This window comes from Belonocnema kinseyi, chromosome 6 (genome assembly GCF_010883055.1).
Source record: "Belonocnema kinseyi isolate 2016_QV_RU_SX_M_011 chromosome 6, B_treatae_v1, whole genome shotgun sequence".
Classification (NCBI taxonomy): domain Eukaryota; kingdom Metazoa; phylum Arthropoda; class Insecta; order Hymenoptera; family Cynipidae; genus Belonocnema; species Belonocnema kinseyi.
In genome coordinates, this window is record NC_046662.1 from 64,942,061 (window position 1) to 64,958,044 (window position 15,984).

Below are 15,984 nucleotides of genomic sequence, written 5' to 3' on the forward strand. Positions count from 1 at the left end.
GATTAATTTTCTACAAAAAGGCGAATTTTTCACATAATACATAAATTTCTAAACAAATACTGTAATTTCCAAATAAAAAATATCAATTCTCTACCAAATAGTGGAGTTTTCATCCAAAGAAGATAAATGTTCAACCAAAAATAGAATAGTTACATTTTCTGTAAAAAAATCTAATTCTTAGAAAAAAAAAAACGGATTTTAATTAAAATAGTTGAATTTTCTACTGGAATAGTTAAATTTTTAGTTTAAAAAATTATATTCTATTATAATTCAGAAATATTTCTTCTTTGAAATACCACTTCTACTCTAAAAACTACTTGAAGTGCTTTCTTTATCTAAAATTTGGAAGAGGAAACTTTCAAATTGTGAGAAATTCTGAATTGGAACAGGAAATTTGTTAAATTCTTTTATTCTAAACCCGAATCCAATATTTAAAAAAAAAATCCCGTTCCATTTTAAATTCTCTGATAAAATGATTGTTTCTGTATGTTTGAAATATCATAAATTTGATTACCAAATTTAAGTAAGCGAAACAAATCTTAATAAGCAAAACATTGCAAAACGTTTTTATTACGATGGAAAATAGTAAATATTAAATGATTTACAATTTAATTATAGTAAACTGGAAAAATCGGAAAAATCTGCTACTGTAAATAAAGTAGAAATTACTTTTCTAAATTGACAAATATTGTTAAAATAATGAAAACTTGAATTTTTCTGTGATCAGAAGTAAATTACCGGATTTAAAAATTAAATTCCCGGGTATTTCCTGGTGTTATCCAGTTTCCCGGTAAATTCAAAAGAATTGAAATGAATTAGAAAAAATGCCATTCATTTTAGTAAAATTGTAGTGAATTTAGAGGAATTGAAGAGAAATATGAAGAATAAGATACAATTCATGAAAATTCACGGTGAATTTTAAACAAATTCAATTAAATTGAAAGCAATTGATAAATATGAAAAAATTGTTTGAAATCAAAAGGATTTGATGAAATACTTAAGAATTCAAGGTGATTTCAAAAGGCTTCAAGATGAGTTAAATACAAACTAATACCAATTTTTTACTTTATTGAATTGCGTAGAATGAAGTTTAAAAAAATTACAATCTTTGAAACTTTATCAAATCCCTCACTCCTGGTGAAAAAATGCTTTGAAATTTGATAATACTTTCTTAAATGTTGTAAAATTTTCTAAAATACCTTGAAAGTTTTTAAAATCCGATAAAACTATTAAAATCCTCTAAAATTTGATAAAATTCCTTGAAATCTTTTAAAAGATATGAAACCTAATAGATTCTATGAAACCGTTCCATATATTTCGAACTTCTAAGCAATTTTTTAGAACCGCACAGAAAATTTTTCAAATCCTTTGAAATCGCTTCAAGTAAAAAATTTCTTTGAATCTTTTAAAATATCGTAAAATATTTCAAATCCTTTAAAATCTTTTGAAATCCCTAGAAATCTTTTACAACTCTTAAAAATTCCTTGCAATTAAAAAAAAAAACTTGAAGCTTGAAAATTCTTTGTAACCCTTTCAAAATATTGAAACCAATTGAAAATTCCTTGGAATCTTTTAAAATATTCTAAAATCTTTAAAATCGTTGGTAATATTCAAAATATTAGAAAATCATGAAAATCCTACAAAATCCCTTAATTCTTGTGAATAAATGCTTTGAAACCCATTAAAATATGACAAAATCCCGTAAAATTACATGAAATCTGATATTCCCTGAATTCCTGGGAAATGTATTAAAATACCTTGACAGTTTTTAAAATCATTGAAATCCTAAGAAATTCCATAAGATCTCTTGGAATCTTTGAAAGCTTTTGAAATATCAAAAACCCTTAAAGGTTAAAATGTTTTTAAATCCCTTAAAATCATTTAAATCCTTGGAAATTTTGAAATCGCTTGAAAATGCCCGTTGAATCTTTTAAAATACCCCAAAATATTTCGAATTCTTTGAAACTTTCAAATTATATGAATATATTAAAAATTCCTTGTGAACTTTTAAAATACCCTAAAATATTTAAAATCCTCTGAAATTCTTTAAAACCTTTTAAATATTTTAAAAATTCTTGGGAATTTAAAAAAATATCGTGAAAACTTTAAAATCCATTGGAATCGCTTAAAATCACTGAAATATTTTTTTAATTCCTTGGTATCTTTAAAATATATAATATTTTTAATTCTTTGAGATTTTTGAAAACTTTTTAAAGTTTTTAAAAATTCTATGGAATTTTTTAAAATCCTTTGAAGTTCTTTCAAATTATTGAAATCTATTAAAAAATCATTGGAATCTTTTAAAATACTTGAAAACAATTCAAATCCTTTAAAATTCTTTGAAACCTTTTAATGTTCTCCAAAGTTCCATGGAATTTTTAAAAATATACTAAAATCTTCAAACTTATTGAAAATCCCTTCAAACTATCAAAATCTATGACAAATTTCTTGGAAATTTTTAAAATGCCCTAAAATATTTATAATCCTTTGAAATCGTTCGAAATGCTTTGCAATTTTTTAAAGATCTTTTAAATTCCTTGGAATTTTTAAGAATGCCCTAAAATATTTAAAAAGTCTTGAAAACCTTTTCAAATCGTCTGAAACATTTTAAAGTCCTTGAAAAGTCCATAGAATTTTAAAAAATATCCTAAAATATTTAAAATCCTTTGAAATTCTTTCAAATTATTGAAACATATTAAAAATTCGTTGTAATTTTTAAAAATATTCTAAAATATAAAAAATACTTTGAAATTCTTTAACACTTTAAAAAACTCTTGAAACTTCCTTTGAATTCCTAAAAATAACCTAAAACACTTATAATCTTTTGAAATTATTCGTAATGCTCTGGCAAATTTTAAAAATCTATTAAATTATAAAGAATTTTTTTAATGTCCTAAAATCTTTCAAATCTTTAGAAATCCCTTCATATTATTGAAATCTATTAAAAACTTATTGGAATATTTTAAAATACATTTAAATAATTTTCATCCTTTGCAATATTTTGAAATCCCTTGAACATTTTTTAAGTTCTTGAAAATTTCTCGGAATTTTTAAAAACACGCTAACATAGTTCAAATCCTTCAAAACCACTTCAGATTACTGAAATGGTTTGAAAATTCGATATATTTTAAAATAATCTAGGAACATGCATGAATAAGTATTGCCCCGAATTCAAGGCCTTTTCCACCTTTTCCAGGTCTCCTTTTTTTATCATCAAACATTGAAATACCTGTTTGTTATAGATGTAAAAAAAAGCCATTGAATTTTTTATTTGCTAAAAGATTTTAAAGAAAGCAGAACCATAAATAAAAAAATTCTTAATTTTTTGAGAACATAAGTCGCTTTTGAAATCCTTGAAATCAATGACATCTTTCTGAAATCTTTTGACATCTTTATGAATTCGTTGAAATCTCTTGAAGTACTTAAAATCATTGTGAAATCTTGAAATTTCTGTGAAATCTTTTGTAAAATATTTAAAATCCTTAAAATCTTTGGGAAACTTTTGGACATCTTTTAAAATTTTTATGAAACCTTTGAAATGTTTGTTAAAGCTTTCTTTAATCTTTGTAATATCTTTTGTATCCGTTTGAAATTAGTGAAATCTTTTTAAATCTTCTCAAATTTGGTAAAAACGTTTTGAAAAACTTTTAAATCTTTGAAATGTTTGTGAAATCTTTCGTATTCATTTGAAATCATTAAAATATTTGAAATCGTTTAAAATCCTTTAAATGTTTTGAAATATTTGAAATCTGGTGAAATCTCTTAAATTCTTGAATTCTTTTAAAATTTTTACGAAATTTTTATGAAATGTTTGAAATATTTGTGAAATGTTTTGTATTAATTTAAAAGCATTAAAATACTTTTAATGGGTGTAAAATCTTTTGAAATCTTAGAAATTTGGTTTACCATCACCTTTTTAAAATCTTTAAAATCTTTGAAATCTTTTGTAAGTTTTAAAATCTTTGGAAATGTTCGAAATATTTGTGAAATATTTGGGACATTTTTGTGAAATCTTTAAAATCTTCGTAAAATCTTTGGAATATTGTTTTCAAACCTTCTGAAATCTTTAAAATCGTTTAAATCTGGTGTACTTGACCCTTTTTTCAATCTTTAAAATACTTTAAATCTTTTAGAAGTTATAAAAGCTTTGTGAAATTTTTGTGAAATCTTTGAAATCCGTGAAATCTTTGTGAAATGTTTAAAATCCTTTATAACATTTTGAAACTTTTGAAATATTAAGTAATGTTTCGTAATCTATTGTACACTCAAAAACCGATTGATGAAACCCTTGAAAAATCTGTTATATGGTCATGGCTCATTCTAATTTCAAAACCGAATTAACATCGAAATTTTCAACGAAATCGAGAAAATAACTCGTAAAGTCTATAAGAAATGCCTAGAAATCTATTTATTCTGTAACGAGTAAAAGATAATTATATCTTGATAAAAAGAAAAAATTTTCATTAGCAAGATTTCTTCTAAATGAAATGTTGCTTTCGAAATAAACTAAAAGATTGAAATTACTTATCACATTTCAATAAAAAAACTATTGTAAAGAAAAATTATTCAAGGTCCTTGTGAAAAATTCAAGAATATAACCAGATTTTCAAGATTTTCAAGGTTTTCAAGGTCGCTGAACACCCTGGCGACAGTAAACCTGTTTTTCGATTATCGCGGCAAAAACTCACTTAAATAAAATAGTAGAAACCCCAGTCGGTGGACGTTGAACTGACGGACTCGAGGGTGTGAGGTGTTTGTATTTTTCGTTTTTCATCAGCCATTCTTTGAGAGTCAAACACGCCTGACTCTGAAATGACTCATTCGTGTAGGAAACTGCGAGAGCCATCATCGCAGCAGAATTCGCAGGATCGAGGGTTAAGCACTGTTTCAGGGCGGAAATTGCCAATGGATCCTGTTCATTTTCAGCCTGAGTCTTGCCCAGTAGGAGCCACGCTTCCACATTGTTTGCATCCTGCTTTACAGCCGCTTCGAAGCAAAGAACCGCGCTCGGAAGATCCCCCATCACCAGTCTCTTCTTGCCCTCCTCGAAGGCGTTCGGAAAATCCATCATCGGGTTGTTCTCGTTGAATTTGTACTCTTTGAAGGGGTCATAGTATGTGTCGTACTCGGATATCCAGGGATGCGTAGCTGAAATGTTTTCGGAAGACAGAATTTTATCCCATTCTCCCTGGAGTCGTTTCCAAAATGACGACTCGTAATTATCGGTATCTGAAAAGGGTGCCATGCCATTAAGCTAACAACGTCCCAAACTGAATCAAAAGTTCCTTCCCCGATGGATGAGTAAGCGTGACTTATCAAATGATTTAAAGAACAATTGGAAAATTATTCAATACGGATTTGAGTCAGTTCGGATTCAGTCAGTTAGCCTGATAACTACGGATCTAGGATGGTGTGTTCACTCAAAAACAGGAATAGGGTGTTTTTTCAGTCGACATATATATTGTATTTTCAACAGAATCGTTGAATTTTTAAACAAAAAAAATTGACTTTCTACCAACAGAGATGAATTTTCAACGAAAGAACAGAGTTTTCAAAATAAACATTCAAATCCATTAAAAAACAGTTGAATTTTGAACCGGAAAAGATACATTTTTTAATTGAAATTATTTTTTAACCCAATAGTTGAATTTTCAACAACAAAATTTAATTTTAGACCGAAAAGTTGCATTTACAACGACATAGTTGAACTTTTAAGCAATAGAGACGAATTTTAAGAAACTAGTTGAATTTTCAACCTACAAAGACGAATTTTCAACCAAATGATCGAATTTTTAAACGAAAAAAATTAAACTTCAAGGAAAAAATTTACATTTTTTACCAAATAGCTTAATTTTGAAGCCAAAAACACGATTTTTTTAGAAGACAGTAGATTTTTCAACTAAGAAAAATGAGTTTCAACAAAGAACTTTATTGCCAAAAAAGATAAACTTTCTATCCAAGACGACAAATTTTCAACAAACCAGTTTAATTTTCGACCAAAACAAATGACTTTTTAACTAAATATATAAATTGTCAAAAAAATAGTTAATTTTTTATCAAATAGTTGAATTTTCAAACAAGTAGTTAAATTTATTTCAAAAAATAATCATCAACCAAACTGGTGGATTTACAGCTAAATAGTATAATTTTCTAGCCAAAAAGATGATTTTTTTTAAATGTAGTTGAATTTTCATCCAAGAAAGATTTTTTGATCAAGAGAGAAAAAAAATTACAAACAAATTGTTGAATGTTCATCAAAATAGATGAATTTTTAACAACCTATTTAAATCGTTAACCAAATAGTTGAATCTTTCACCAAATGATCGATTTTTCAAACGAAAAAGATTAAACTTAACCAAAAACAATTGCATTTTTTAACAAATAGTTGAATTTTTAAGCCAAAAACACCATTTTCTTAGAGGACAGAATTTTCAACAAAAAAATATGAGTTTCAACTAAGAACTTTTCTGCCAAAAAGATGAACTTTCTATCCAAAAAGACGAATTTTCAACAAAAAAGTTTAATTTTCGAAAAAAAGACTTTTTAACAAAATGATTAAGATGTCAACAAAATAGATACATTTTTAATCGAATAGTTGAATTTTAAACCTAAAAACATGAATTTTCAACCAATTAGTTAAATTTAAAAAAAAATTATTAAACAAGCAGGTGGATTTTCAAGCAAATAGATGAATTTTCAATTAAAAAAAGGAAAAATTTTAATTTTCAACCATTCAAGATTATTTGGTCAAAAGAGAAAAAAGATTGCAGACAATTTGTTCAATTTTCAAGCCAAAAAGTCTATTTTTTTCAAAAACAGAAAAATTTTCATCTAAAAAAAACACGATTTTTTATCAAAATAGTTGAATTATCAATCTACAAAGATGAATTTCCAATCCAATAGTTTAATCAAAAGATAATAATAATGCGTTAAAAAAAATTCAAAAAAAAAAAAAACAGCGTGAATTTTGATCAAAAAAATAACTTTTTCACATAATAGTTGAAATGTAAACAAAAGAGTAGAATGTTTAAAAAAATAGTTTAATTTTCAACCTATAAAGATACAAACAAAAATACGAATGTTAAAAAAATTTAATGTTATAAAAATAGTTGAATTTTCAATCAAAAAAGCTTTTAATTTTAAATAAAAATGTAAAAGCTTATAATATAAACCAAAAATGTTTCTTTTAAACAAAAAGAAATTGAATTAAACCAACAACCGTTGCACTTTCAACCAAATAGTTGAACTTTCCAGCCAAAGATACGATTTTTTTTAGAAAGTTGAATTTTCAATCGAAAAGAACGAATTTTTTCTCCAAACGGAAGAATTTTCTATCCAAAAATTCGAATGTTCAACAAAATAGTTTTACTTTCAAGCAAAAAAGATAACTTTTCAAAAGGCTAGGTGAATCTTTAAACGAATAGTTGAATTTTCAACCTACAATTACATTTTTAATCAAATAGTTGCGTTTTCAATCTACAAAAGATGAATTTTCAACCAAATAAAGGAATTTTCAAACGAAAAAAATTTTAAACTTAAAAAAAAAACAGTTGCATTTTTACCACATAGTTGAATTTTAAAGCCAAAAACACGATTTTTGTTAGAAGACGATAAAATTTACAACCAAGAAAGATGAGTTCCAACCAAGAACATTTCTATAAAAAAGTTGAATTTTCTATTCGGGAAGACAAATTTTCAACAAACCAGTTGAATTTCCGACCAAAACAGAAGACTTTCTATCGAACTAGTTGAATTTTCAAACAAGAAAGATATAACTTTAACCGAAAAATAGTTTCATTTTCAACCAAATGTTTGAATTTTTCATTCAAAAGGAAGAATTTTCGAACTAAAAATACAAATGACCAATTTTCAATTATAAGTACAAAATACTTGAATTCAATCAGAAACGCTGAATCTTTATCAAAAAATAAAATAGCTGATATTGCAACCAAAAATGATTTTAATTTTAAATTAAAAAACAGTTGAATTCAACCCAAACGACGAATTTTTAACAAAATAATTTAATTCTCGGCAAAAACTGATTAATTTTTAACCAAAAAAGATAAAATAACTACCCAAGAAGATAAATAATCAAATCAAATAAACGAATTTTCAACAAGAGTTAAATTTTCAGCCGAAAATATTTTTTAGTCGAAAGAGAAAAATATTGCAACCAAATTGTTGATTTTTCAAGCCAAAAAGGCGAATTCTCTACAAAAATGTTGAATTTTGAACTCGAAAATCAGAATTTTCTACAAAATAGTTCAACTTTTAACAAAAGAGATGAAGTTTCAATCAAAAAGATTAATTTTATACCAAGGCGAATTAAAAAAGAAAACAGGTGAAAATAGGTTTTCAATAAAATAATTAAATTTTAAACCAAATAGTAGAATTTTTAAACAAAACAAATTATTTCATTTCGCATTTCAGCCAAATAAATAAAAAACGAGGAAAGTTTCTTGTAAACTGGGAAAAAGAGAGGAATTATTTAATGAAAGGGAAAAATAGGCGAATCCGGGAAAATTAACTTAAATAATTTCTGAAAACGTTTAAATAAATTAAATTTAAGGATAAAAAATTTTAAGCCATTCTCAAATTTAAGAAATTGAAATATAAAATTTTGAAATGAAGCAATTACCAATTTTCAGGGCTCGGACTCACTTCAGATATAAAAATAGTGTCGATAGTGGCATAAATTTTCAAAAATAGTAAGAAAATAGTGACATGAAATTTTTTAAATAATAAACTTATATCTAAATCACGCAGGCCTCGAATCAATTAGAATGTTTAAAAAAGGTCAAGATCCATGAAATTTTGAACAATTTATTTCTTTAAGAATACAGGGTAAAAATTTCAGACAAAGAACTACAATTTGTAATATTTTTGTTTTGTCACGAAGAAAATTAGATGAAACGCTATAAATATAGAAAAAATACATAAAATATTTAACAATATGTAGTAACTTAAATTTCCTTCCTTCTCTACCACAAAATCCTATGAATTTGCAAATTACATTTGCACAAATAAAAGTAACTATGAAGTCAAGACATCCAATTAAAACTTAAACATTTTTAAACCTATTAAATCTTTTTTTTTAAGTTATAAGGCATTCAAAATTTAACAAAACAGTTTTAAAAAAGAAATTGTTCCATAAAACTATGTTGATAATTTTTATCAATTGATGAAATTTTGTACCTAAACAACTTTTAAATTTAATTTCTTATTATTAAATAAGAATAATCGCATAAGATGAAACTAATTAAACTTTTATTTAATAAATGAAGAAAATCGTTGAAAATTAATACCAAATTCACTAGTTCTTATAAAGATAATAAATTTCCTCCAAACACGATCAATATAATTTTTAATAAAAAATTTTTGTTAATTTAAAGTAATTAAATTAAATCGCTGATTTTAAAATATGTTCAATTTGATATAATTAATTTTTAAACGATATACAAAACGTCGAAAATATCGTAAAATACGAAGCTTAGGAAGTATAGAATAGATGAATTTGAAATATATTTTTAATTATTTTTTGTATATATTAGCCTATTGTATTTGTAATCAATCAGCGAAGAAATTCTAAAATATTTTTGAAGAGAAAGTAAAGAAATAGCAGGGCTCGGATCGACTAAAAGGATTAAAAAAAATTCGTATTAATAGTATAAAATTACAAAAAGGCACATGGAATTTTGAAAAAAGTTTAAAAAACAGTCGCATTACATTTTTACAGATAATAAAAAAAACTGTATCAGACTCTATCTAAATAAACTTTAAAGTTGAAACAACTTTCCAACAATAAACATGCAATTTGAAGGATTCGAAATCTGGATTATAAATTAAATAAAAAATAAAGAGAAGTTTATCGTCGACATTCATTTTTAACTTCAGAAACATTAATTTTGAACACTTTAAACATGGAATTACACAACAAGTACATCTTTCATTTGAAATTACATAATTTGAATAGAAAATAAATATGTAATTTCTAATAATTCAGATTTCACATCCCAAAATGTTCTCCAACCAGAGGAAATAGAATGATTCTTTCACATAAAATTTATACAAATAAAATGTCGAATTAACTAAGGATCATTTCAAGTCGAAATATATTGTATTTTCAAAAAAATAAATGAATTTTCAACCACAATAGACTAATTTTTAAGAAAATATTTCAGTTTTCAAGTTAAAAAGTAGAATCTCTTGGAAAACAGTTGACTTTTAATCCCAAAAGATTAATTTTCAAGCAAATATTTTTATTAAAAAAAAAATCAACCAAACAGTTAAATTTACAACCAATTAGATGAAAACTTTCAAGAAAAAAAAAACGAATTTTTAACAAATTAATTGATTCATATATAGCTAAATTAGTCGAATTTTTAATCTAAAAAGATGAATTTTCAACCAAATGACCCATTTATCAAAGAAAAGAGTAAACTTTAAAAAAATGGTGAATTTTGGAGTCATAATGACAAATTCTTTGAAAAAACAGTTGAATTATCAACCCGAAAAGCTAAATTTTTCAACAACAACAAATAAATTGTTAATCAAGAAGATGACTTTTGTACAAAAAAAAAGAAGAAATTTCATTCCAAAAACACGGACAAAAAAGAAGACTTTAGAACAAAATAATAGAATTTTCCACCTGAAAACATTAATTTTAAATCAAATTGTCGAATTTTCAACAAAATAGAAAAATATTTTACGAAATAGTTGAATATTAATGCCAAATACTTTTTTTTTAAAGATAGTTAAACTTTTAATCAAAAAGTTCATTTTTAACCAAGAAAGATGAATTTTCAACGAAAAGCGGCCTTTTTACTATAAAAAATGAATTTTTAATAAAAAATTATGAGTTTTTTAAAATGAAAAAACGGCGAATGCTTAACAAAACGGTTTAATTTTCTACCAAAAAATATGACTTTTTAAGAAACTGTTGAATTTTCAACAAAATAATTAAATTTCCAGTAAAAAAAGTCGAGTTTTTAAACAAAAAGAATTAACTTTCAACAAGACAGTTCATTTTCAGCCAAGAAAGATGAAATTTCAATAAAAAAAGATGATTTTTGTACCAACAAATATGAATTTTTATTCGAGAAAGATCAATTTTCTATTAAACAAAAGGAATGTTCAACAGTTGAATTTTCGACCAAATAAAATTACATTTGAACAAAATAATTGAATTTTCCACTTCAAAAGATGAATTTCAAACAAAAGGGTTTAATTTTCAAATGGAATATATCAAACTTCAACCAAAAAAATCTGAATTTTCAAGGCAAAATTACGAATGTTTCAAAATATTTGTATTATCACCCTAGAAAGATAACTTTTCAAAAAATAGATGAATTTATTACCAAATAATTAAATATTCATGCCCAATACGAGTTTTTCTTGAATACCGTTAAATTTCCAACAAAAACGCTTTTTTTTAGCCAAGAGAGATGCATTTCTGAACCAAAAAATATTACTTTTAACCAAAGCTGATGAACTTTTTCAAACATAATTACCAACCAAACAGTCAAAAGTTTAACCAATAAGAATTAATTTTTAACAAAAGATAGTTAAATTTTATTATTGGATTCTCTCACTTTCGGAACGCATTTTTGCAAAAAATAATCAGAAAAAGATTCAAGTTCTTGAAAAAAAAAGAGAAATTCATATTTTTTAATGAAGAAAAGGGGACAGTGTGCTTCAAAATGTTCAACTGTTAAGGCTTGCAAAGTAAAAAAAATTAAACGTTCAAATACGAATCCACGCAATTAAAAATTGCTCAATTTCAAACTCTATTAATTTAAAAATGTCCAAGTACATATAAAGCTATAACAATCAATTAAAATTCTTGTAACGTTCTCAATTGAAATTACACAATTGATTCAAGTTCTGAATTTCAATAAAAAAAAGTTTCCCTGTGATTAACATTAAAACTAAGTATAGCGAACTGCTGAGAAAAAGGGTTAAAAAAAAGGTCGAATAGTCGCATTTTTCTTCAAAAAGCCGAAATAGTCGCATGATCCGAGCCCTGAATTATTGGCATCGCTAAAAAAGTGTGTGAAATTTGGTAAAAAGTAGAGTGAGTTCGAGTCCTGAACTTTGATTATTTCAAACTGAAGTTCATAATTCACGGAATTTTCCAGGTTTTCCCGCTTTCGCGGTCCAGTAGTCATCCTGTAGAAAGGATGATTTGAAAAACAGAGGGTTAAAAGATGAATAAGGATAATTTCTACCAACCTTGGGCGACACTTTTGTTGAATTCTTCGACCCAAGCGCCCGCGGTAGCCAATTCCTCTTCGACTTTATTCAAAATCCCGCTATTTTCACTCGATACTACAGCAGGATTTTCGCTTATTATTTTCTCCTCAGTGAATTCCGAAGACCACTTGTTGGCCTGTTCCATCTCGATCGGAATGCTTTCCTCCTGGCGCATAAACTTCATGAATTTCGAGTAAGCAACTTTCGGCTCATCCGTACTGATACCACCCTCGGCAGGTTTTGCCAGTTCTGCCTCTTTGCTACTTGCTTCTGGATTCTCTATATTATGTTCCAAATATTCCTCGGCCCATTTTGGGCCCAAACCGAGCTCGTTTGTCTCGCCAGATGGAAAAGTGGATGCTGCAGCTGGAAAGGCAGATGCTCCAGCTGGAAAGGTCGAAGGTCCAACTGGAAAATTTGAAGGTCCAATTCGGGATAGTGGCTGTTCTGTCGTTGGAGAGTTCCAAATGTCCTTTGCATGATTTTCCTAAAGAGGACGAGGTAAGATTATCTTTAATTTTGAACTTGGGGATCGTTCATAAACTGCGTTACCAAATTTTGGATATTTTTTGACCTCCCGTAGAATTTCTGACCACAAAGAAGATTTTAAATATAAGACATTTTTAAATTGAGGAAAGTTTAATTAAATCAATTAGATTTTTTTCTCGAAAATATTATCATGACAAAGCTTCATCTATGAGGAAGCAAAAGTAGTTGAATTTTCAACCAAATTATTGAATTCTTTACAAAATAGTTAAATTTTTAAACAAGTATAGTTCAGTTCCAGAGCAGATGAATTCTCAACAAAATATTTAATATTTCGTGTTTCTTGCATGAATGTATCCGAAACGACGAATTTTCCACAAAACAGTTAAATTTTCGACTGAAACAGAATGACTCAACAAAATAGTTCAATTTTAAACCTACAAAGATGAATTTGCAACTAAAAAATATAAATTTTCAACCAAAAATGGAACAGTTACATTTTCAGTTTAATCCTTAGCCAAAATTGAGATTAAAAAAAAAATTAATTTTCTGCTAAAAGACGAAGTTTCAACAAAATGCATGAACTTTAAAAAAAATAGCTGAATTTTTAACAAAAAGTTTTATTTTCGACCAAATAGTTTTTTTTAAAAATATTTTAATTTCCATCCAAGTAAGTCAATTTTCCACCAATATAGTTGAATAAAAAAATTAAAATAATTTTTTATCAAAAATAGAATAATTACATTTTCAGTTTAAAAATTAATTTTCAACAAAAAACGCATTTTTATTAAAAAATATGGTGAATTTTTCAACAAAAAAAAGCATTTTCAATACAAAAATTCAATTTTTAACCCCAAACTAAGAATTTGTAACAAAAAAGTTAATTACTCAACCAAAATGACAATAAGAAAAAAATGTCTGCTAAAAAAGACGAATTTTTAACAAAATACATTAAATTAAAAAAAAAACAGTTGAATTTTTAACATTGAAGTTAATTTTCTACCAAAAAGTTAATTTTTTAAATAAATATTTTAATTTTTATCCAAATAGTTGAATTTTCCACCAATCTAGTTCAATTTGAAAAAAAAAGTTTCGACCAAAAATGAAATAGTTACATTTCAGTTTAAAAAACACAAAAAAAAATTCCTACCAGGTAGTTTATTTTTTAATTACATAATTTGATTTTTAAGAAAATTGTTGAATTATCTACCAAAATAATTGAATTTTCAACCAAAAGTGGAAGTTACATTTTCAGTTAAAAAAATTAATATTCAACAACAAAAAACAAATATAAAAACAAAAAGAAGATTAATTTTATACCAAAACAATGCATTGTTAACAAAAAAGTTAATTTTCTATCAAGTAGTTAGTTTTTCAACTCAATAATTTAATTTTTAAACAAACAGTTGAATTTTCTAACAAAAATAGCGAAAATTTCACCAAAAATAGGAATTTTCCACCAAATTGTTGAATTTTCAAGCAAACAAGACGAATTTTCAACAAAGCAGTTCAGTTCTCAAAACGCAAAAGATGAATCCTTCACGAAACCTGTAATACTTGATATTTCAACCAAACATTTTTTTCATTTGAAATTTCGAACAGTTGAATTAAATAAAAAAAGACGAATTTTAGCAAAATAGTTGAATCCTCAACAAAATACATAAATTTTCAATCAAATAGTGGAATTTTTGAATAGAAAAGAACAATTTTCAATTAAAAACATAATTTTTGAACCAAAAATATAATAGTAATATTTTTAGTTCAAAAAAACGGCTTAAATTTTCTAATCTAAAGATACATTTTCAAATAAAGTGATTTATCTTCACATGATATTTTTACCAAAAAACATTTTTATTTAAATCAAAACCAGTTGAATGCAATAAAAAATACGAAGATTCAACAAATTAAATTTTCAGTTGAAAAAAATTTTATTTTTATTTTAAGTAGAAACGAATTTTCAACAATTCAATCAAATTTAATAAAATACAATTAAATAAAACAATTAAATCTCTAATAAAATACTTAAATCCGAGAAACAAATTCCCCGAAAATTTCAGGCTTTTTCGAGATATATCCAGACTTTTCCAGGTATCATTTTTCATAGTGTGTCATTAAAAAATCTCGCATTTTTCTAAACAATCGACTCGGAATATGTATACAGTTTCGCAAGTTTGTTATAAATAATGTGTTTTTCAGTTTCTGGGGATTCAATTAATATGTTTCATTCAGAGAGCTTTGGCAAATTATATTAGAAAAAATTTCTAAATATATTAGGATCATCAATTAATTAAATATATAAATAATATTTGAAACATAATTCATAATTTATTACATTTGTTTTTTAAAAGTTCTTGAGTTTGAATAATAATTCAAAGAAGTTTTTGTTTCAGAATTTTATATTTAAAATTCAGGCCATATTTAGGTGAAATTAATATGGATACTATATTAAATTAAATTTAGACCGCTTCAAATTCCTAACTTCTCAAGTAAGAATATTGCATTTTCAACAAGACAGATACATTTTAAGCAAATAGTTCCACTTTTGACCAATAGGATTAATTTCCTACAAAAAAGGAAGATTTTCCGACTAAACAAAAATCTTACCAAATAGTTGAATTTTGAACTAGAAAAAGAGGAATTTTCAACAAAAGTGTTTAGTTTTCAACCAAGTAGTTTTAATTTTAATCAAAAAGATACATTTTTAACTAAAATGACAAATATTTAACTGGAATAGTTAAATTTTCAACAAAAAAGTTGATTTTTTAATCAAAAAGATTAATTTTTACAAAAAAAAAGACAAGATTTTTCAACAAAATAGCTCATTTTTCAGCCAAAGAGGTGAATTTTCAATTATAATAAAGAATCTTCGAGCAAAAAAATTAATTAAAAAAAAAAGATTTCATCTTCTAATAAAATTTCCATACGCTAAAAGATAAATTCTGAACAAAAAATGTAGCAGTTATATCTCAACTAATATAGATTTTAATTTTTAATCAAAAAACAGTTGAATTAAAATAAAATGGATGACTTTTTAAGATTACTTGAATTTTCAACTGAGAAAAATTTTCCATTCAAGGGTGAGCAAAAATTTCAAACAAACTGTTGAATTTTGAAGAAAAAATATGAATATTCAGTGAAGAAGATTAATTGTCTAGCAGAAAGAACAAATTTTCAACAAAATACATAAATTTTCAACTAAAAGCGATCCGTGTTCAACCAAAAATAGAATTGTTCAATTTTCATTTA

General features: G+C 25.5%; 1 protein-coding gene across 1 annotated transcript in view; it reads right to left on the bottom strand.

Annotated features, from left to right (window-relative positions):
• The window catches only part of LOC117175426 (peroxisomal targeting signal 1 receptor), a 36,915-nt gene that overhangs the window by 12,908 nt on the left and 8,023 nt on the right, over nt 1-15,984 (bottom strand). Inside the window, exons 3-4 of the mRNA XM_033365133.1 lie at nt 12,232-12,739; nt 4,689-5,229 (exon numbers count right to left, since the gene is read on the bottom strand). Coding sequence (XP_033221024.1) covers nt 4,689-5,229; nt 12,232-12,739 — 1,049 coding nt within the window. The remainder of the gene's footprint in view (nt 1-4,688; nt 5,230-12,231; nt 12,740-15,984) is intronic.